The sequence below is a fragment of the Pyrus communis genome, chromosome 5 (genome assembly GCF_963583255.1).
Source record: "Pyrus communis chromosome 5, drPyrComm1.1, whole genome shotgun sequence".
In the NCBI taxonomy this organism is placed as follows: domain Eukaryota; kingdom Viridiplantae; phylum Streptophyta; class Magnoliopsida; order Rosales; family Rosaceae; genus Pyrus; species Pyrus communis.
The window spans coordinates 29,525,573-29,547,794 of record NC_084807.1 but is presented as its reverse complement, the minus strand read 5'-3'; the positions used below and the strand labels follow the sequence as shown (position 1 = coordinate 29,547,794).

Sequence of the window (22,222 nt, the reverse complement as noted above, 5' to 3'; positions counted from 1 at the left end):
CGAGTCTGGTCTATATTTTATCTATGCTCCTAACCTTTGATTCTATGTCATGTGTCACTACAATCTGCATTGTTTTCTAATTACAAGCGATATTCTTCACTAATCTTAGTATTCAGACCCAAAACGTTGTAAATTGAAGAAAATTGCCATAATCCACCACTTCCATTTTTTTTAGTTACGCTTATCGCTACACGGAAAAATGAAATAGTAGAAACATGTAAGAACCGAGTGTAAGTGACCAAATTTATAGAAGGCCAAAACTGGAAAACACAAACTATTAACATGAAATGACTGCATCGGCAACAAAATACACCCAAAAAATAGAGCTTTAGATGATCAACGTGACGTAGAATGCAATGCAACATCTGCAATATATCACATAGAACACTGCTTCCGTCTGTTGCAACTCGCCGGCTCTTCATTCCAAAACAGTAGTTGGACATAGGCACCTGGCTAGAACGATCAAATCTTGCACCATACAACCCTACTGCCAACATAATTGCAGAGAAATACTTGTGCAACTTCTCCCTAGAGCTTTTATCGTCTTTCATCGAGTAATTTATATCCTAGTTCTTCTGTACCACACCGATTAGGCCTCTGCCCAAAAACATATAACATTTCTTCCCTTTATGAAATCACACACGGCAAACAAAGCCTTCCGAGAGTACCATGAGACATTGAGCAAGGGCATCCTATGAGAATAATATCAGATTCAACAGATACTCTTCAGATTATCATGGAACCTAATCGGAAGATTCGCTTTCAAGAGCTGGAATTCTGCGGAAGCGTGCAAAATATCGAGAGTACGACACATCCACGTTATTTGACGCCACGGATCTCTTCTGCCTTGCCGAAAACCCCTTACCAGAAAGTGAATCGTACAAGTCACCCAGGTCCATCTCTTTTCTGACCCTACCACTTTCCTGTAGAAAACTGGAAATTTACAACCAAAAACATATCAGGGAATCTATATTAGATATAAAATATAACTAAAAAGCAGGAAACTATATCACAAGATCGAAATATTTGCTCATTGAAAGTGAATGCCTATTGCCTGGTGATGGTAAAACAATGAATTTTGACCATACCGTTGGCGAAGGATGTTAAAAGCTTCTTTTGTTGCATAAGGTAGCCCTGTCTTTGGATCACGGTACCTAAAGCATCAAATGAACCGAGATGGTAAGATAGGCGCCTTAAACATCACTCCTCACATTCTCTGTGGGCATTCATAGCTGCTTGTCTAAACAACTACTCAGAAACCTAAGCACTTACTTGGCAGGTAAACCAGTAACAGCACAGACAGCTTTCTCAGGGTCTGGAAATAAAAAGGAATAATAATACATGCATCAAAACCACGGTTATGATACTGAACTTTAAGAAACCCTGAATGTAACATTCATAAAACTACTACGTACAGGGAACAGGCGCGGTAGAGATTTCTGACTGAAATGACAATCCTCTACTGAATTCCAGATATGAGCGGCCTGAAGGAAATGTAACTTAGATTTCTTTCTAGGAAACTGATATTGCCATAATAACAAAATCTGCATACGCGGACGGGTAATTCTTGTTTCCAAACAAACAAATTTGGTCAAAATAGTGTATTGCTGAAAGCTTACCATCTTTTGAGAAATAACGTACTTGTGGACCAGTATAGACAGCCTTATGTACAATTGCTCTTTTCTTTACTTCTTCCTCCCTTGCTAGAACACGCTCCAAATTTCTCAAGTTCATAATTTCTGTAGATTTACAGGTAACAAATCAAGCTTAGTTACAGCCTCACTTCCAAATAAACATTAACAAGTACCACGCAATTCACGTCACTTACTAATTAGTAATTACTAATGCTGAGACATAAAGTCCAAACCTGTTTGAGCTGCTTCTAAGAGCATCTCTTCTTGGGTCATCCTCTTCTCCTCGCCTTCCTTTTTTCTCTTAATCGGCTGATTAAAACCAAAATTGATATCCATTACAAACAGTATGATGTGTTTGTCAACACAAGGATCTCATAACCAATAAACACCACATCTTCAATCAGAATTTGAAGTTCATTCAAAACTGACCTTCATGGTTGCTTGCAAAGCCGCGCGTATTGCGTCCCTCTCAGCTTGACGGACAACCACTGAAGTTCTCGTAGATTTTCTCACAGTTCTCTCTACTTCTGCTTCCTCAGGAGCATCCTGATGTTGTTCGGGATGAGAAGACTTCTCACTTCCATCCTTAGATTTTAGTTCCGATAGAACTCTCTTCTTCTTCTTCTTGCTCGATTGCTTTCCCGGATATATCAGCCGCTTCTTCGTCCTGACTCTGTTCATTCACCAAACACAATCAAGTCCGAGTAAAGAAATCTAAATGTCATTTGTGCAAACAAAACTCAACCCACCTCTCATCTGCGTCGTTGTTTTCCGCTCCTTCGTCGGGGTCTGGCTCCTAACAACAGATTAAGAAACTCTAAGAAAGATCCAACTAGTACAATAGTAACATATAAAGTGAACAATAAAAAATAAATAAATAAATAAGTCCTCACATCTTCGTCGAAATCGCTATCAAACTCGTCAGCAACCTCAGGCTCTGCTTCATAGTTTCCATCATCTTCATCCTACCACAATTTTCATTCATAACATAAACTATAAATACAAAAAAAAATAACTGAAAAATATATAAAATTAGACCAAATTTAAAATATATTATTTATTTTTTCACCTCTTTGAGAGCCTCCTGATTCCAGAACATCTCATCCTCTTCGATTTCCTCATCGAGTAACCTAGTCATCCTGAAAAATCATTAAAAAAAATTAAATTCTAAAAAATCGAGTCCAAAATCTCGATGCTTCTCGAATGAATCGGTTAATTTAATCACCTCTTCCCTCTGGTGGCGCGTGAGGTCCGATCGAGAAAAACAGCCGGTGGCTCATCCATTGGGACCTCCATGGCAAATCGAGAGAGATTTCGAGGACTAAACAGAAAAATCCGTTCCGATTTTGGATCAGCTGGACGGACCGTGCTCTGCTCTGCCCTAGCTCTCCCCCGCCAAAGTTTCAATCTCACAGTTGAGTTAGGTACGTAAAGAGAAAGAGAAGGATATAAATGACACGTCGTGCGTTTTGTGGCTTGTTACGACGAACGACATGTCGTTAACTCCGCAGTTGAAGTGTTCACTCTATCAGTATCGGTCCAGCTGGAGTTCTCCCCTCTCTCTCTCCGTCTCTCTCCCATCTCTAATGGCGACAACGCTTCGGTGCCCGCAAGCAGCGGTACGGCTTCCGTGGGGGGCGAGAAGGCCCAACGGCGGAAGAGGCCCCCGCCAGTGCCAGGTGCCGAACATCCAGGCGTTCCAGCGTAGCGACATCGGAAGCTTCGCGAAGGACGCGTGGCGGAGCGCCAACGACGGATTCGAGCGGTTCCTTTTCGAGGCTAAGAAGACCGCCGAACGCCTCGACCGCCAGTACGCCCTCTCGCGCCGCTTCGACACAATCGCTCGCTCAGCCGCCACTCGCGCTAGAGAAATCGATAGGGAACTCGAGATTGGCACGCGCTGGCGCGCTTTCAGCATGGATTTCAACAGAAATTGGCCTAGGGTTTGTTCTTCTCCCGCTCTTACTCTTTTGCTTTCGGTATATATGTATGCGCATGTCGTTGCGTTTGCTGAATTTCCTGGTTTGGTTGGTGTTTGGCAACCTTGCAGTACAGGAAGCAGCTTTCTGATTCCTTGGAGACCCCGTTGGGAAGAAGCTTTGCGGTAAGCGTATGAGCTTACATTCCAAAATTATGTAAAGATTCTGTCTTTCCTGTTGATCATATCGTGTTCGACTAATTCGTATTTTCGCTTCATGTTTCTGAATGATTTTGAAGACCATTTTCTTCCTGTGGTTTGCATTATCCGGATGGCTTTTTCGGATATTGTTTTTCGCTACGTGGGTGCTTCCATTTGCTGCTCCTCTCCTCATAGGAGCTGCCAACAACCTTGTTATTAAGGTATTAATGGCTTTTTGTTAATGTTAGTGATCTGCTGGTCTGCAACTAAATCGAGTGAGTTGTATGGTAGTTTTAACTTTGTGACTCAATCGATCGGATGGCTATCCGAATGGCTAAATGTGTTTGTTTTTTGAAATTTGGACAGGGCGATTGTCCGGCTTGTAAGAGGCAATTTGTTGGTTACAAGAACCAAGTAATCCGTTGTGGAAGCTGTGGAAACACCGTGTGGCAGCCAAAATCAGACTTCTCTTCAAGAGACGGTAGAGGAGGCCCTTCTTCAAAGTCAGAGCCGGAGATTATTGATGTTGAATTTGAGGAGAAATGAAGAGAAACTCGAGATGTGGGGGATGATCGCGTATGGTAGACTTTTAGATTACATACATAGAGTAATGAGAAAAGCGTAAGAGTTTTTACTTTCCATTTATTTCGATATAAAGTCTTGTTCTTTGCTTTCGTGTGTGTGTGTGTGTAAATTGTGCCTCATGTGTTTTTGAATGTCTTGTAAGAACTGTGCATTCGTGCCAATGTATACATCTTTTTCTCTACTAGGAATGTTGAGAAAACAAAAAACATGGCCTTTTTGGTGCTTCTGGTAGATTTAATCTAGAGAACGGACAAATTGTCCTGTTATTTTGCAAGATATCTCGCTGTGTATCGGAAATTCAAAGCAACTGCACTTGTTGCAGTTTCTTGTTATTGTGGAGAATGTCTCGTTCGATGGAACGGTCTTCAGAACAATACAAATGACAGTGTGCAAGAAACACCGTCGTTAAGCGATGAGTTTGAATATTAGAAACTGTAGCCGTTTACAGGTTTGCTAAACATCAACTATGCATCTGTAAGAGATTAGAAATGCTTGATGTCCAGACCAAAGTTTGGTTTTCATCTTTAAACAAGAGCTTGATATCTCCATTGTTGCTCCTTAGGCAGATCGAAAAGTTGCCGTGACCCTGAGCTTCCTTGTATCCCTCCATCACACGCAAAATCTTATCTGGAAATATCGTAAGGAAACTGTAAATTCACTGAAAACAAAACGAAAACAAAACGAAAATCAGAAGCCTCTGATCTTACACTCCTTTCTTGTTGCTAAGAATCCCAGATGCTTCTTTTGGATGCTCAGAATGAGCTGACTGTGCTTCGAGTATACGGACGCCCACCCGTATCTTCTGCTTCCTGCTTCAGCAAACAATAATTTATCTTCTTTTCGTTCTTGTAACAGCAACGGGGTTGAAAAATGTGTCCCGTATTTTCTTACCGGAAGGAGTGACAACTGATAGTTCGGCCTTTACTTCCAGCAAATTTCGGTTTTTTGGAAAGTAGGCATCCGGGATAGCTCTTGCTTTGAGTGCTGCAGCTCCTCTTAAACCTGCAAGGGATCATTTCGTCAAGTTAAACCCATGTTTTTATGCAGATTCTGGCGAAGGAAACATTCGATGGATTGGGAATTACTTGTTGCAGCAGCGGCTGTGAGTGTGATCATGTCGCCGGTGGTCTGGATAGCCAAGACTGAGTTGATGGCAGAAGAAACATGAGTGGTGTGCGCACCCAACGACTCTGCAGCTTCGGCACATACTGCAGTAACCAGAGCTGCCGCAGAAGCAACAATGTTGCCTATGATGATGGGATTGCCATCGTCACCCACTTCTACTGATTCTATGCCGTTCTTGGCAGCTGCAACGCTGGCAATTGCAGCAGCCAAGCGCGTGACAGAGAGCGCTGCATGAACGCTAGCTGTGTGAAGCCGGATATCTTCTTTCTTCTTCAGTCTGTGCTGTCTAAGTAAGCTGGTTAAGGATTTGCGTCCCCACCATGATCCCCTGCTGAACATACTGCTTCTTCTCTGAAGTGGAAACTCATTTATAACTTCTTCTAACGCCAGTTTCGGATCTTCGGGTTCCCCTGAGCTAAACTTATCGTCCGGCTGTTCCTCTTGTTTCGCTGAACTCCGGTCGTCATGTGAAGGAGACACGTCCTGCAAATTAAGGAGTCATCTTCGTAAGGTAGACCAGAGTAGCCAACTTGGCGTTACGAGTAGAAGTAATGTTTCCGCACTTTTTTTTTTTTTTTTCCTGTACTCCTCCCTCTTTTCTTCGGATTAAATATAAGTGATAATCCTGAGATTGGCATAATTCTTACTTTGGTTCCTAAGAATTAAAATCGATACAATTGGTCTTTGAGTTTGTCCATCATCAATCTTTCTATCCTTATGAGATAAGTCTTCATTAAATAAGAATAAAATGACAAAAATATCCTCAATTTTTGTAAATATTTTGCTTTATTAAATTGAGGATATTTTTGTCATTTTGGTCCTAATTTAACATAATTTTCACGGAATAACCAAAGTGATTGATTCAAATCTAAGGAACCAAAATGAGGAGTTATGTCAATCTCAGAAATCATTATGGCTAAAAGCATTTTATAAATTATATGAGAATCAAGAGAAGAATGCATAGGAGAAAACGAAAGTGTGAAAATCATATTAACAAACGATTTTACGTTAATTTGATAGATTTATTAAAGCGTTAAGGTTTCTCACGGTTGATGTAAGCATCTGTTGAAAGTTATGGGCAGACGAACTCCACGAGCGACAGAGAAACTCCATGGCATGAATTGGGCAGTGTGGAATCTCCACGTACATTGCACACCAAATAATTAGCAACAGAAAAAAGATTAATTAAGTTGAAATAAACTCAATTTTTCACTCCCGACCCTCGCAAAATAGAGAGCCTTATTAGCTTGGGATCGTCCGTTTTTAATTCTCTTTTCTAGCCAATAAACTCACTGTGTTAATTGATTGGTATTGCTGGGCTTTAAAGGAGACTGATTTGCCCGCTCCAACAGTCCTATGCAGTTCCTCCATGAATGCTACATGTGCCTGCATTAAAAGACTATCACGTCGGAAACCTAACAAAATAAAGTACAATACGTACTATTTTGCGTAAAATTTCATACCTTCAGTTGAGGACAGACAGTCGTTGAAATTAGTAACGTATCGTTAAAATTAGTAGCATGTTGTTGGGATTAGTAGCGTGTCATCTTTCTCTAAAACCTTAATATAAGGATTTAGAACTAGTTTGCATGACAATAGTAACCAAAGTAAACAAAAGAGTTGCTTAAATAGGAAAACTGATCATCCCAATGGAGTGCTAGTTGTGTACAATTTTAGTAGCTTCCGAGGAAGGTGGTGGGGAACTAGGGTGGGTGAAAACTGTGACACTCTTCCCAAATAGACCCCATAGTTTAATTATTAGTATTATTTTGAGTAGTTCTATTTAGGGATATATGGTCACGTGGGAAGCAAGAAAGATGACCAATCGTTTCATCTACTTCATACTAAAACAGGACTCTGTCACGTGCCATTTTCGTTTTGCCCAATCGTTGCAAGGGCTGCACGTGCACATGTATGTGGATGTGTTACAATTTTGATGCACTTGTGGCCCTTCAGGATGTTAGTTTGACAATGAGATCATCTAATATCAATGGTTTTAAAGAAACGGGCCGCAATTGACTACTTATTTTATTGAAATTGTCGTTGTAATTAAGTTTCTTACTACCTAAATGGTGCGAAAACGAGAGTTTTATCACAAAAGAATTTATTATTATTAAAAAATTTGTGGAATTTTCGATGTAAGATTTTTTGTATTCGTCAACATCCAAGCCATAGAAGACCAGTTTGCGGATTTCAACCAATTATGATGATGAGTTTTTCTCTTTTATTTTGTTCATTTGGTGCAATAAAATGTCGACTTAGGGTATTGTTTATGTTTCAAATGACGTGAGAGAGAACTTGGATTACTTTCGGAGAATTAAATATAAGACCTCGAATGCGAAAATGAATGGACTAAAGCTACAAATGTCTTGCTTTTAGTACCTTTTTTGTAAATATGAGCTTCTCTCTTCGTTGTAGTCGTTTTCTTGTTTGATAGCATTTTGCTTTGGCTTCTTGGAGATTATTGCAACCAAGATAGAGTCGTAATGGCATAATATGTCCAACAGATGTTTGCTACATATTTATTTTAGGGCATCGTTGGATTGAATAAATCAAACAAAAACAACGATCATGATTAAACATAAATGATTGAAAACTTGACAAAATGTGTTGCATAAATTCTCATTCCAATAGAAGATTAATACGTCTAGACGGCACCTCCGTTCTTATATGGGTACCGGAAAAGGGGCTTCAAACGAGAGTATTTGCTAACCGTGCAACTTGGGGCCGGGCTGCTCAGCGTGCCACGCCACGAACACAGTTAAACACAAGTTAATGCTAGAGAGGCCAACAATTTAAATCATATTTTGTTAATCATATTTTGTTAACCGTAAGTTTACTTATTATCAAAATAAGTGAATTGGAACATAAATTTGAAAATTTTAACTTCCAACCACAATTTAGAGATTCCACACCAATACATGTGTTTTCTGTAGTAAACTTGCTTCCTGCCACATACCGGAAAACAAAATTCGGCGATTTTGATCCTAACCAAGTGAATAGAAGAGTTTGGGAGGGGGCGGTACTGATCCTGAGATCGCGCAACAAAAATACGGTTGCACAAGGCAAAAACCACGCAATTACTTTAAACCTATACAAGAACCATAACCGGCATTTCTACAATAACAGAACACGTTCATACGGCCTCCATCTGTTTCTTGTATTCTGCCGCAGAAAAGCTTCTTAAGCCCTCAGATGTCCACTAATGAGAGCGACATAATCTCCTTTTTTTCATTCATTGTAGACTGCAGCAAGATAGGCAGGTCATTCATTTCGGATAGAAACATACTTGTCACCGAGCGCTTGAGATTTTAAAATTTCATTCATAAGGTTCTTGAACTTAAGGCTGCAATCTCCACCGCTGCAGGATAACAACATATAACAAAGTATTAGACGGTTCATTCAATGTTCAAAACAAACGCCATGCACACAGAGCAAGGAAAACAAAATACTGTACAGAAAGGAGAAGAAACATGAATTTCGTGCAGAATGTACAGCAGGACTAGGATATAAAGCAGGGGCAAAACCTTATACGATGCAAGGACGCAATAGCTCTCAGAGCGCTGCGAATCATGTCTTCATTGCGGTCTACTTCTTGCTTGACAGCATCTTGCTTTGGCTTAAAGTTGATAGTTTTTTGGAGAGGATCCACCAACGAGTCCAGCACTGGAGGATAGAAAATTTTAGATTGCAAATTAACGGCATAACTTCTGAATCTTAGGAAAGAAAAATCGGTAAATTAACTGACCTGCCAGTACAGCAGACGGACACTTGTCCGCAAGCTTTGAGAGGATAAGATGGCAAGGCATCTTAACATCATAATGATCTGGAAAATTGAATCCAATTCAGTTTACAAGGTAATAAATTTAATAAGCACCACATGCTAACCATCCATCTTCAAATATGCATGAACAAAAACGAAACTCACCATCCAGACCAGATCTAAGATAAGGAACAATAAAAGACGAAGGGTTCACTTGATCAAGACAACTATCCAGCAATGTGTCCACACATTCAAATGCAGCCTTCCTTAACTCAAGTCCATCATCTACAGTGTGCTTAAAAGGGCCAAGATCAACTGTCCTGATCAATTCTTTCTGCATCCAGGATTTTCAAGCTAAATAAGAGATCAACCCATGGCTAAGTAAAACAAATGAATGAATGATAGATGGCGGTGTTACATATAATACGGAGCATTCAAGCTCAACTGATACAAATCAAGTGACAGCTGATAAAATGTAACTCGGACTTCTATGCAAGACAGATAATAATGCTATAATTGTAGTAATACCATGAATGTCCTATATTCTGCAAAGGCAGTCTAGCAACCACATAACAGAGGGATAAGTTCAGAACGCTCAACCAACCTTGATGACAGTTTGATCATAAAGAAGCGGCAACAACTCTGGCAGGAGCCCCTTGATCAGATTTGGCTTATTGTGGGCAAATGTACTTAAAACCAACACAGCCGCACGCCTCACATGCTGCATTAGACCATACCAAATCAGTCACCAAAAAATCTAAAAGTCCAAACCAACCGAGAACATAACAGCTAACACAATATTGAAAAACAGAAACAATCAAGGGAAACGAAAAACTGAAAGATGGTTTAAAACCCAAAGCACTTTATTTAGTTTATCAAGCATCAGAAATCTAAGACTAACCCGGTCATGATCCTTAATAAGCATCAGGAAAGATGCAATTTCAGGATACAAAATTTCATCTATCCTCTCCGGCCTCTCAACTATTGAATATTTAACTGCAATGACAACAGTAGCTCTTGTGAAAGCAGCTGGACTGGTTGTTCGTACCTATAGAAACTTAGGATTAGAAAACACAGATATGAAAGTGCAACCCATCAAATATTTTACTAACAAAGCTTAGGCAGAAGGCACAGGGTCGTTTGATAAAATACCTTCAGTGCAGGAACAAGTTTTGTGGGTTCGATAAGTGCTATTTTACCAAGACACTCAGCTACAACATTGCGAACACCCTCTTCCTCGCTTTCACAGTAATTAAAAAGTAAATTAAGTATCTTCTCAACACTGGAATCTGGAAACTCTGCTTTATCTACAGATTGCCTTACTATGACCTGGAAAAAGGATGAATACAAACTTAAATACGACAAAACAGACAATACAGATAACAAAATCAGGCTCTTAAAGTTCACAAGAATGCACCTCCTTCAGAGAATGAAGCAAGAGGTACTGTTTTTTCTGCTGATTGTCAATCTGGTCCAATATAAAAGGCAAATACTTGAGTAGGTTACCAACAGCAATATTGCCAAGAGCATAGGAGGCTGCAGATTTAATCTCTTCGAAAGGAGATTGAAAGGACTCAATGACAATATTCTCTATATGGTCGTGGGAGCCTAGATCTTTCCGCCTCCCAATCTCCCCGAGACACAGCAAAGCAAGGTGCTGCTTAGCCTATATCATAATATAAAGAAAGCAATTATACCGGGCACAAAAATAGTTTATGGCAATAAATAATACTAATGAATCCACTAAATCCCATCATTCTACCCCAAACCAACTCAATATCTACAATTAATCACCAAACCATCGCCACCTTTAAAGATGACCAAATAATAATAACTTATCAAAAATCTATTAGACTATCCCATCTGTACAGTGACAGTTTGCTTACACCACCAAATCACTGTCATCTGTGAATATAACCATAATTGAGTTGATTTCATCTTTTTTCCGAACAGGACGACTTACTGAATTTGTAGTGCTGTCATCTTTGAGAATTTCAGTGAGCATTTTCACGGTAGATGAACATTGCTGGTCACCGGCAGCAAGGCAAAGGACGGCCACACATTGAGCTATTGAATACAAAGCTTGCTTTGCAACCCCACCCAACTGAGGAGATGGTTTAGCACTCAAAAGAAGAGAGTCTAGCAAGGCATCAAAACCTGTATTTGCAGAATACACCAAGGAAGCAAAAAAGCTTTGCAAAGCCTGCATTATTCAACAAAGTATGTTCTCAAACATGTGCAATGTTTCAATATCATAACAAATCACCCGCTAGATAGAAAATTTTTACCAAAAGGGCTTGCCCCTGCAGCAATGAGCTTCTAATTAACGTTAGTGCTTGCGGAAGAACTTTGCTTCTAACAGCCAAACCAATAACTGGGCTTGACCTGTCCGCCATCAAGGTGCAGCAGAGTTCCAGGGCAAGGGCTGTCATATGCAAGTCTGAATCACTGTAAAGGGGTATTAAAAGGAAATTAGGGTTCAGAAACTAAAGCACCCAGCTACTGATCAGACAATACTATGGAAAGAACAAAAAGAAAAAAAATGGTGAAGCAGCAACAGAACCTTATCAGTGTAGCAAGCTCTACAATAATAACTTCATAAGCTGCTGAACCAATTTTGTCGCCGTAAGCAACAATTAGGGAATTCAAGGTCCCCAATGTTGCCTGTCTTAAAGGCCGATTAGCCTGATTTCCACAAAGGCAAAGAATGTTAGAAAAAATTCCATACATGTTTGAGGGGTTCTAAAACAAATGTAAGAAAAAATATTTGTACAAAGTATGAATTCAACATCAAATTAAGCAAATTACCGCACCTTCCTTAGGAATGCAGTCAACTCCGCAATCACTTGCTCCAACACACAGGACAGATCTATTTTCAGCGGAGAAACAGCAATGACGGCAAATGCCTGGAAGCAAAGCACTTAAGACCTTAAAAACTAAACACATAAACATTGAAATAGAGAGTCCCGTGTATGCCTCGAGAAAAGAAAGCCCCAAAAAATGAATATGCGCAGAATTACCTTCACAGCTGTAAGTCGAGTAATCTCATTTCCCATTCGATCAACAAGCACAGGAAGGCATACAGGTAACTCAACATCAAGGTTATCCCCAAATGTTGACACAACTAGACCCATGCAAGATATAGCACATTCCTTGACCTCCTGAATAAGAATAGACATGAGCAACAATACAGACATAACCATTTAAGACAAATTATTCGTAAAGAACAATCTAAGAGGAATTTTACTGACCTGATCTTGATCTTGGTTTGTCAAGCGTGACATTATGGCATTATATATTGGATGAACATAAGGTTTGAAGTCAAAACCAATTCCCTACATGAAAAAAGCCAAATAATTTAAGCAAAGTGGTTTGACAACGCATCAAGCCTAAAGTGCCTAAGGGTGCCAACTAATTCACCTCAATATTTGGGCGAACCACACGGACAAGTTCCCCACACACTCTTAATGCCTCAGCTGTGACTTTGTAATAACGCTCCCCCACAGCAGATAAAACAGGACTAGAAAGAGCCTGCAATAATATCAGTTCATAAATTATACTGTCACCATACCTACACAAAATGCACCTTGTGGTCTATTTCTCACTATCATAATGTAATTAACTGCAATATATTTCAATAAAAAAAAAAAATTGTATCATATCAGCATATTCATAGCATAGCATAAACGTAAGAATTACTGTACTTACCTTGATGTAAGGATGGAAAACAGAAGGATAATGCGATGCCAAGACCAATCTTGTAAATATAAGAGCTTCAATCTTCAAATTGGAGGTAGAGGATTTATCCTAGAAAGAAAATTAAAGAGAACAAATATCAGCATTAGAGAAACTTAAATTAAACTAATAGAGAATAAACTTCCAGTTTGAGAGAATAGTACTTACATTTAATGCCTTCTCAATTCCGGGAATGAGTGAGCCAATGTGATCCGCCAGGCAATCTGGCAAGACCACCACAAGTTCTTTCAAAACGGAAAACGCACCAACCTGCAAATAGATAAATGTTATATAGCTCATAATATGTCCATAATGAACCCATCTGATAGGGGCAGCAGATATTCCAACCTTTGTCTTGATAGATTTCTCACGTAGCTGCCTATTTATAGATCTGATGATCTTTGGCACTTCTTGCTTAAGTAGCCATCTTGGACTGCAAAATATGCCAATAATTTAGCCAATATCACATCATGTATTCTTGATAACGAGAAAAACCATGCAACTTAAGCAATGGGGAAAAAGAAATAGAAATCCCAAGGAGTTGCTGACAGAGTAATCTCTCTAAAGTTGTGGAAGATGATCATAGAGTAAAAGAAAGCAGTAATGAGAACTATACACTAAACATTTATAATAATCAATTCCCTAGTTAAGAATCTAAAATTTCTAAAACCATACTCATCCAAGAAAATGCTAGATAGGAGGTAAGAACGAAAACAAACTGCGTGTGATTTGACAATAGGATAACGCACAAGTATACAACTAAGTTACCTCTGTTCATTTATGTCATTTTGTCCTTTTGTAACATTTCCAGTTTGCTGCAACAGTTCAGTGAACGTATTGAAAATGTCCATCTGCAGAAAAATATTATCAGATAATCAACCCCATGAAGCTCAATGGAAAACTAACAGATGTTCATTCTGGCTTACCTTGACATTTTCCTCCCTCTCTTTAAATCTGTCAATTAATTTCGGACAAGCCTGCAGAAAAGCAGAAACCCACATATTATAATATCATAGGAAAAAAACAAAATTATGGAAGCAACAACTTTTGTGTGAAAAAAAAAAAAAAAAACATAATTGAAGAGTTATTTCAAAGATACCTCCCCATACAGCTTTGATAGCATCTCAGGACGTGATACAATTAATGCCGATAAGCATTTAGCTGCTGCTCTTCGAACTTTCCAGCTGACATCTTCATCATCTGTATATTCCGTCGCACTCCCACTATAACATAATAAAGAAGACAGAATAAGTAGAAATTTTATTGAATACCTCTGGGTCTGTGACTATGAACCAATTATAACGTCAAACATAATGAACACGTACTCATCTTCCTCTTCCTCATGAGTTTCATCATCAGTATCTTCTTCCATGTTATCAGTGAAGTTCGGGTCATAACTTAGATATTCCAAGTTAAGATGAAGAATTTCATCACAATACGGAGAAATGTCCCTGGGGCACCTAAGCAGAAAACTCTCTAATGCCTGCAGTCAAAAGCATATATGAGCATAAACCAAATTTATAAATATAGGTATAAATAAAATCGGTTTATACATAACACACCTTTTATATAGTCCTGGAAATAAAAAGAAAAATCTCAAAACAATACAGAACAAACATACAGTACCTGCAAGCTGTATTCACGAAGCTCCTCATCATTCTCTGATGCACTTGTGCAGTAATTAATTAACACTGGGACAGTGTCAGCAAGATGGGGTCCAAAACGATATCCAACAGCACGACTGCACACAGTGATATAAACTAGTTACCAATAGTAAGTTACTCTATGACTAAAATCAGATACTTGTATATCCATGGTTATAGTCATCTACCCCACTTCTTTTGGCCATACATTACTCCCCACTTGAAAGTGAATAACATCAGCCTTTATTGCCTCAGCTATAAATGGGGAAATGGAACCATAGGCATTTCATTAAAACCCACAAAGCTCACCTTAAAGCACCAATCATCTGAATATTTGTTCGAGTCATTTCTGATTTTGTGCCTTTATTTCTCAATTTCTGGACAACTTCAGTGGTTGCCTTTGCTAACAGATCATCTGACAAGCTCGATGCAAGGGACGCTGAAGGCAAAACAATTTGTACAGTTTAATCTACTATTTCATTATAGACTTGCCAACACCAACTTCCACAAGAATGAACAGGTTTCTCAATACATGGTATTGTGTACATGTTTCTTTGGAAAAGATGATTAATTACAATCTAGGACAACTTTTAGATTTCAGAAATAAATAATAAGAACCCAAAATAGTATAAACAGACTAGTTGTGTTCAGATCTTCAAAACAACTTGTACTTGTTTCAGGCAAAGCAAAATAACGTTGATGTGATCAACCACATGACCCTCTTGAACTAGTATTATGGGCTCAGTGAGTGCAAAAGAACCAGTGAATCTTACCAATGCATGACACAGTTTTCTTCCTCACGCTGGCTTGATTGTAGCTCAACTGAGACAAGAGAGCACTTAATAGCAGCTCATGATCAGTTGCCATTAAATTGCCAAACTTATGAAGAACGTCACATAAGTTATCAAGGCATTCACATTTGATCTCATGGTTCATTCCCTGGGATTACAGCACAATAAATCAGAAATAAACACCAAAAGTTGGCATCTATGAATAGCAAAAGCAAAAATGGAATAACAGATGACAACAGAGGAAATGAAAGATAGCACAACCCTGAATAATCCCTTTTTTTATTGAATTAATCACTAGTTTATGAGCCTTTATTCAAACAATATCACATATCAATTAACTAAGGGATATAAATCACTCATTTCCTTTCCCTTTCAGGTATTACCCCAATTTTCATTGTGTTATTCCGGTTCACAGACAGCCTACAGAACCAATTGCCCTTCTACTAACAAAGTTGCCAAAAACAAAATAAAAATACCAAGATAAACACACATCAATTCTTTGTCATTGTAAAATTGAAAAGTTATAAAACCCTCATCATCACAATGAGCCCACTAAGCTTCATGAAATGTCAACAACACTCTAAGATAAATGGCACGCTAGAAACTCGGTTTAGTTGACTAAAAAGTCAACCGTGGATCAAAATCGAAGATAGGGTTCAAAACCCTAGAAATCTAAACCGGAAGATCCGCGTATTAGATTTATGATCCGTAACTTCTAAACATCCACATTATGCCTCTAGAATAACATAGTAAAATTTCATTATGATTCATTGGCTGGATCTCCGCCAATCGCAAATTCAAGTGGCGATCAACAGCCTTCACACTTTCCAAAGTGTGGCTATTTACAAATTTCAAACATCACTACGGTCACCATGGGTGTGAATTTGTTGAATGCATGTGCAAATCATCAATCTCGTTAGTTACTTCATCTCCAAGTTAGTAGACAGAACTTAACTTATTAAATAAAAGAAAGAGTATGTACCCAAAAGGGAAAAAATATCTATGATAAAGTGAAAAGGATAAGATCTATCAACTCACTGGATCAGTAATTCCTTTAACCAATTGCGGCAAAATAGATAGAAGAATGGACTGGGCAAGAGACTGAGTAGAAATTTCAGCAATAATAGTCTTCAAAGCTATGCTTGCAATATCACGATGATCCTTGTCCTTTAGCAATTTTTCACAAAGCTTATTTGTCATCTCCACAACTCGTGGCTCGCTGACCTTCTTAACTAATGGAACGAGACTGCAGTATTACATAAAAATAACAGACAAAGAATCAAATTAAATGTTGCATAAATCTTCAACTGCAGCATTTCCGTATCATAAAATTTTATTCCAAATATTCTACTCATCCAAACAGTATACACCAAAACAAAATAAGGTGTCAATGAAAGGTTATGACTAGTTTTTTTTTTTTTTTTTTTTTTTTTTAATGATTAGTAGGACACTTCAATTTGGAGATGTGAGTTAGATAATTGAGGACATGATACTTGAAAGCATCCATGGCTGAAACTTCTGCAGAGACTTCCATAACATTCTATTAATCAACCTACAAACTGAGACAATATATCTAAAACTTATGCAAAGGTTACTTTACTTGCAAAGAACTAAGAAAGCTTTATAAGTTTGTAAAATTCTTTATTACAATCCACCAATAACAGTTATATAATCATTTGCAAACACTAGTCAGAACCATACTTGCACAGCAATGACAACAGTGAACAGTGAATTGAATTAAAGCATGGTGTAACCAACAGATAAGAGGAAAATCAACTCTGTTTGTGTAATAGGTAAAATCATAAAAAAATTCCATACCATTTCACGGCCAATCCAGATACATCACCAGCAACATCATCAAGTTGCTGTATAATAATACTTGTCAACTTTATCTCCAGATCAGAATCAGCTTTAAAACTATCTTTGTTTAATTCATTCAGTAAATCAGAAGTAGCCATATATCTGAAATCCTTATCCTTGCCCGTCATCTGCAAAACAAACTCAAACAAATCAAAACATATCACACGTACTGCTAGCTGAAACAACGGGTGAGAATTCATCTTCCTTTCACCAACAAACATGCTCCCAGAAACAAATTAGTTTATATCATGGAAACACAAGCTTCAAAGGAACATACCTTCTCCAGTATACCGGTCATTGCTAAGTTCGCCATTTCGGCGATGCTATATGAAGGGGTGCTGTGCGCAGCGAACTCGAAAAAGTGTCACTGCTTACTTATATCCAAATCTAACAAGAAACAAAAATGAAATTCCAAGATTACATAATCAAAAATTACAAAACACAGTACACGTTATATATAGGGAATTGTTATTGGGACTCCAAATTCCTCATTCTATGCTCGAAACTTTCTATATTTAGAAACAAAAATACTCTTGTGAGGAGTGTAGAATGAGATTTTTGGAGTGCCAATAACACTTCCCTATATATATACACCACAAAATAAATTAAACAAATACGTCGTGCAACCCAAAAGAAAAAGAAACCCTAGCTGCCAATCAGTAATCAGTAACAGAAACTATGAACAATCCATGATAAACACTAACCCTAGCGACATTGCCAAACTAAAAGCTACCCCGTTTAACAAAACTATGAACAATCCATAACATATCGGTTCATCAAACGATCCACCGCTTCTAAAATATTCCATCACGAACAAATAGCGAAACAAAAACGAGAATAATAAATTGATAACGGGGAAATTGAAACGAGTTGAATCGCATGGGAAGAAAACAGAAGACGAAAGAGAAGCTTACCGGCGGTTTGCGGCGGCCGGAGACGACGAGCTCAGTGAGTCAGTGAGGTGGGTATAATGTAGGGGATGGTGGAGGAGAGTTTGTGTGGAAGGAAAGGGGCATTTTATATACCTGTACAAAGCACTCGACCCCAGATCCGCAATACCATCCCTCCACCTGGAATAATTTGGTGTCCCAGACCACGCTTTATTTTTAAATCCAATTATTTAGGCATAGTTCTTGGATACAATGTAACATCCACACCATCTTGAGCTATCTTCTCATCCCTACCTTCATTGGCTTCGAATTTCATTGCAACTCCAAAGTTAAGCGAGTTTCTACGAGGTTATTCTCAAGATGGATGGCTTCGGATTCCATTAGAACTCCAAAGTTAAGCGAGTTCGTACGAGGTCATTCTCAAGATGGATAACCCACTAGGAAGTTTTGCTCGTGTGAGTTCTCAAAAACAAAACCGTGAAGACGTGATTGGGGATGTGGTGGGGGCCGAGCTGAGATGTGACAATTTGGTAACAGAGCCAATTCCTGGGCGGAAGTATGCCGACGAGGACGTCGGGCCCCTAAGAAGATGGATTGTAACATCTCATATCGCTCAGGAAAGTGGATCTTGTAAGCCTTATATGTCTATTCTCATCTCTACCTAGCATTTTTGGAAACTCATTGTGAGTCCACTCCTCTGAACGATGTGAGATATTACATGTGGAACCCAGTTGCTAACGCTATTGCGAAAAAACCAACAATTATTTTTTTATTGAACGGCCCATGTGGTTGTATTGTTAGTTAAACTAATGTTCTATATTCCATTTTAAAAAAAAATCAAATTTATAAATACATTAAATCCAATGATTGAGACGATAAAATCTAACGGTAAAAAAAAATATATAACAACCAAAAATTGAAATTAATTTCAAATTTATAAATACATTAAATCTAATAATTGAGATGATCAAATTTAGCTGTAAAAAATATATATAACAACCAAAAATTTAAAATAATTTAAAATTTTATTTTAATCAAAATTCACTAAAAAACTATCACATCCCCGCCCGGGGGACCACTTCCCGGACCCACTCTACCACCGTAGCACGATATTGTCCGCTTTGGGTCCCAATCACGCCCTCATGGTTTTGTTTCTGGGAACTCAGACGAGAATTTCCCAGTGGGTCACCCATTACGGGAGTGTTCTCACGCGCTACTCGCTTAACTTCAGAATTCCCATAGAACCCGAAGCCAGTGAGCTCCCAAAAGATCTCGTGCTAGGTAGGGATGGAAATATACATATAAGGATCGCTCCCCTAGACGATGTGGGATGTCACAATCAGACGAGAACTTCTCAGTGGATCACCCATCATGGGAGTGCTCTCGCGTGCTACTCGCTTAACTTCAGAGTTCCCATAGAACCCGAAGTTAGTGAGCTCCCAAAAGACCTCGTGCTAGATACGAATGGGAATATACATATAAGGATCACTCCCCTGGACAATGTGAGATGTCACAATCCACCCCCTTTAGGGCCCGACGTCCTCGTTGGCACACTACGACCAGGGTTAGGCTCTGATACCAAATTATCACATCACGGCCCGGGGAGACCACTTCCCGTGCCCGCTCCACCACCGTAGCACAATAGTGTCCGTTTTGGGCCCCAACCACGCCCTCACGGTTTTATTTCTAGGAACTTACACGAGAACTTTCCAGTAGGTCACCCATCATGGGAGTGCTCTCGCGCGCTACTCGCTTAATTTCAGAGTTCCCATGGAAATCGAAGCCAATGAGCTCTCAAAAGGCCTCGTGCTAGGTAGGGATGAGAATATACACATAAGGATCACTCCCCCGGTGTCACATCCCGGCCCGGAGCGGATCACTTCCCGGGCCCGCTCCACCACCGTAGCACGATATTGTCCGCTTTGGGCTTACCATTCCCTCACGGTTTTGTTTTTGGGAACTCACGAGCAACTTCCTAGTGGGTCACCCATCATGGGATTGCTCTAGCCCCCTTCTCGCTTAACTTCAGAGTTCTTACGGAATCCGAAGCCAGTGAGCTCCCAAAAGGCCTCGTGCTAGGTAGGGATGGGAATATACATTTAAGGATCACTCTCCTAGGCGATGTGGGATGTTACACCCGGGCGATGTGGGATGTCACAAAAACTCTATAAATTCAAATGTATTTGTTCAAACATTTACACAAAATCAACTACTGTCAAGCAATTATTCCTTTTTTTTCTTTCTACCCATCTATGTATTTATGTTTAAGAATGTTCTTTCATATGGTGCATATGTGTAAGAATAAGGTAGGTTTAATGATTTTTCATTATTTAAATATTTTTATGTTAAAATGTTCATAAAAAAAATTAGGATAATCTACATAAATAATATTTTTAAAAAGTTATCAAAAAGTTAGGTTAAAATAATTTTTTTGAATTTCAGGCTAAAATTTTAAGTAAAACTATTGAATGAGAAAAGTTGTTACTAATCTAAAAAAATTGAGTAAATTATCACAATGGTACTTCAATTTTAATCAAATTTGAGCAATGGTCCTTCAATTAAAAATCAATTGCCATTAGTCCGTCAACTCATTAAAACATGCATCTATGATCTTTTTCGTCAACTCTATCAAAATTCTATCAAATAAGTTATGTTGGAATGACTATTACTACAATCAGGTTAAAGTTGAGGGACTATTGCTCTAATTGGGTTAAAGTTGAAGGACTGTTTCTCCAGTTGAATTAAAATTCAAAGACCATTAATACAATTTTTTCCTATTTGATTTTTCATATTTGACCCTTGATTTATCTCTTACATACATGTCATGTGACTCATTTTGACAAAAATTCTAATGAAGTTGACGAAAATGATTAAAGTTGCACGTTTGATGAGTTGAGGGACCAATGTTAATGATTTTTTAGTTGAGAAATCAATGCTCCAATTAAAGTTAAGGGACCAATTGGGTTAAATAGAATTCACTGAATATCTAAAGGCTTGTTAAAAATGTTTTTAAGATGACCGAAAGCGTTTTTGTTAAAAATGTTTTTGAAATCAATCCTTAGTAAATATTCAAGTGAATCCTGAAAAAACACTTGAATTATTTCATGTAAGAAGACATACAAAATACATACAAAACACATGATAGAGATGAAGCATACACATAACACATGTGAAACACACGACACACGCGAAACACATACAAAATACATACAAAACACATGAAACGTGTGAAACATAAACCTACACACATGAAACACAATTTTTATGAAACTTTTCAATGATTTTATCCCACAAAACCATTTTATTTTGATTCGTGCCAACTGCACAATCTTCACTAACAGAAACCTATGCCAAGCATAAAGCAACATTTTCCTCACATGTCCAATTACGACCTCTAATATGCTCTTTTGCCATGTTGAACAATTTGGAAATGGAAAGAAATGGTAGAAAGAAAAATTGGAAGAATTGTAGGAGAAAATTGAGTTTTGTGTGGATGTTTGATCAAATACATAGGTATTTAAAGAGTCTTTAGGTGAATTTTGAGTTAAAAAAAAATTTAATTATTTTAGCCGTTGGATTTAAATTTTGGCTGTTAGATATTTTTTGTACTGTTAGATTTGATTATATTCGATCTCAGCCATTGGATTCAATGTATTTTAAAATTACATTTAAAAAAAAACAAAATTTGAATCTGGATTGTTGGACTAGCCGTCGGATGATAAAAAGAGTCGTTGGGTTCATGATGGTGGCCAACAACGGCCTTTACAGTGCTTCCCACCCTGTCGGGCGTTGAAGGCCTCAATTCACGTGGGACGAGTTGGGCCCATGATCGGGCTGAGAGTGGGCTCCCTTTGGGTGAGTCCACACATTTTTGGGTTATTTATTGGAGAGTATTTGGCCTTGGTTTGGCATTTGGCTTTTAACCTAAAGATTTGACTTGAGTTGAGTTGGGTTTAGAGGGGGAAAAATAAGTGGGAAAATTTGGCAAATAGCCAAGATGGTTTGGTCTAACACACTGGAGTGTATTTACATAATTGCTTTCCGCGCGGTAAAACGCAATATGGTGCCCACGGTTTT

At 38.5% G+C, this 22,222-nt stretch overlaps 4 protein-coding genes across 4 annotated transcripts; 1 reads left to right on the top strand and 3 right to left on the bottom strand.

The window, feature by feature from the left end:
* Window positions 1-229: 229 nt before the first annotated feature.
* LOC137735377 (SWR1 complex subunit 2-like) lies at window positions 230-3,048 on the bottom strand. Its single transcript, XM_068474801.1, has 11 exons — window positions 2,860-3,048; window positions 2,704-2,773; window positions 2,528-2,599; window positions 2,384-2,430; window positions 2,064-2,307; window positions 1,868-1,943; window positions 1,620-1,739; window positions 1,416-1,484; window positions 1,273-1,315; window positions 1,089-1,154; window positions 230-933 (listed from the first exon to the last, which is right to left on the bottom strand). Exons 1-11 carry the CDS (start codon window positions 2,928-2,930, stop codon window positions 744-746), a joined length of 1,068 nt encoding a protein of 355 aa, XP_068330902.1. The 5' UTR covers window positions 2,931-3,048; the 3' UTR covers window positions 230-743.
* Window positions 3,049-3,112: 64 nt separating this feature from the next.
* On the top strand, window positions 3,113-4,394 carry LOC137735380 (uncharacterized). The gene is made up of 4 exons (XM_068474805.1): window positions 3,113-3,577; window positions 3,685-3,738; window positions 3,852-3,974; window positions 4,120-4,394. The coding sequence occupies exons 1-4, from the start codon at window positions 3,128-3,130 to the stop codon at window positions 4,297-4,299; spliced, it is 807 nt and encodes a 268-aa protein (XP_068330906.1). The 5' UTR covers window positions 3,113-3,127; the 3' UTR covers window positions 4,300-4,394.
* Window positions 4,395-4,543: 149 nt separating this feature from the next.
* On the bottom strand, window positions 4,544-7,006 carry LOC137735378 (VAN3-binding protein-like). Its single transcript, XM_068474802.1, has 5 exons — window positions 6,511-7,006; window positions 5,424-5,946; window positions 5,230-5,340; window positions 5,046-5,147; window positions 4,544-4,965 (listed from the first exon to the last, which is right to left on the bottom strand). The coding sequence occupies exons 1-5, from the start codon at window positions 6,610-6,612 to the stop codon at window positions 4,799-4,801; spliced, it is 1,005 nt and encodes a 334-aa protein (XP_068330903.1). The 5' UTR covers window positions 6,613-7,006; the 3' UTR covers window positions 4,544-4,798.
* Window positions 7,007-8,280: 1,274 nt separating this feature from the next.
* LOC137734740 (cullin-associated NEDD8-dissociated protein 1-like) lies at window positions 8,281-18,328 on the bottom strand. The gene is made up of 29 exons (XM_068474014.1): window positions 18,170-18,328; window positions 17,533-17,642; window positions 17,214-17,383; window positions 16,434-16,641; window positions 15,378-15,543; window positions 14,914-15,043; window positions 14,588-14,702; window positions 14,287-14,444; window positions 14,061-14,184; window positions 13,888-13,938; window positions 13,730-13,812; window positions 13,310-13,394; window positions 13,130-13,231; window positions 12,935-13,033; window positions 12,647-12,757; window positions 12,478-12,561; window positions 12,247-12,387; window positions 12,040-12,132; window positions 11,790-11,911; window positions 11,515-11,674; window positions 11,190-11,429; window positions 10,644-10,892; window positions 10,379-10,555; window positions 10,128-10,274; window positions 9,831-9,947; window positions 9,392-9,560; window positions 9,212-9,289; window positions 8,991-9,129; window positions 8,281-8,824 (listed from the first exon to the last, which is right to left on the bottom strand). The coding sequence occupies exons 2-29, from the start codon at window positions 17,566-17,568 to the stop codon at window positions 8,728-8,730; spliced, it is 3,651 nt and encodes a 1,216-aa protein (XP_068330115.1). The 5' UTR covers window positions 17,569-17,642; window positions 18,170-18,328; the 3' UTR covers window positions 8,281-8,727.
* Window positions 18,329-22,222: the final 3,894 nt, after the last annotated feature.

Excerpts from the sequence above, each read along its gene's own strand:
- LOC137735380 (XM_068474805.1), top strand. The coding sequence starts at position 3,128 with ATGTCGTTAACTCCGCAGTTGAAGTGTTCACTCTATCAGTATCGGTCC. Across the intron at positions 3,578-3,684 it reads TCAACAGAAATTGGCCTAGG|TACAGGAAGCAGCTTTCTGA; the intron begins GTTTGTTCTTCT and ends GCAACCTTGCAG. Across the intron at positions 3,739-3,851 it reads CGTTGGGAAGAAGCTTTGCG|ACCATTTTCTTCCTGTGGTT; the intron begins GTAAGCGTATGA and ends ATGATTTTGAAG.
- LOC137735378 (XM_068474802.1), bottom strand. The coding sequence starts at position 6,612 with ATGTACGTGGAGATTCCACACTGCCCAATTCATGCCATGGAGTTTCTC. Across the intron at positions 5,947-6,510 it reads AACAGATGCTTACATCAACC|GACGTGTCTCCTTCACATGA; the intron begins GTGAGAAACCTT and ends CTTAATTTGCAG. Across the intron at positions 5,148-5,229 it reads ATCAGTTGTCACTCCTTCCG|GAAGCAGAAGATACGGGTGG; the intron begins GTAAGAAAATAC and ends TTGCTGAAGCAG.
- LOC137734740 (XM_068474014.1), bottom strand. The coding sequence starts at position 17,568 with ATGGCGAACTTAGCAATGACCGGTATACTGGAGAAG. Across the intron at positions 15,544-16,433 it reads TTAAAGGAATTACTGATCCA|GGAATGAACCATGAGATCAA; the intron begins GTGAGTTGATAG and ends CTGTAATCCCAG. Across the intron at positions 13,395-13,729 it reads AATGACATAAATGAACAGAG|TCCAAGATGGCTACTTAAGC; the intron begins GTAACTTAGTTG and ends CATATTTTGCAG.
- LOC137735377 (XM_068474801.1), bottom strand. The coding sequence starts at position 2,930 with ATGGAGGTCCCAATGGATGAGCCACCGGCTGTTTTTCTCGATCGGACC. Across the intron at positions 2,774-2,859 it reads CGCGCCACCAGAGGGAAGAG|GATGACTAGGTTACTCGATG; the intron begins GTGATTAAATTA and ends ATGATTTTTCAG. Across the intron at positions 2,431-2,527 it reads ATAGCGATTTCGACGAAGAT|GAGCCAGACCCCGACGAAGG; the intron begins GTGAGGACTTAT and ends ATCTGTTGTTAG.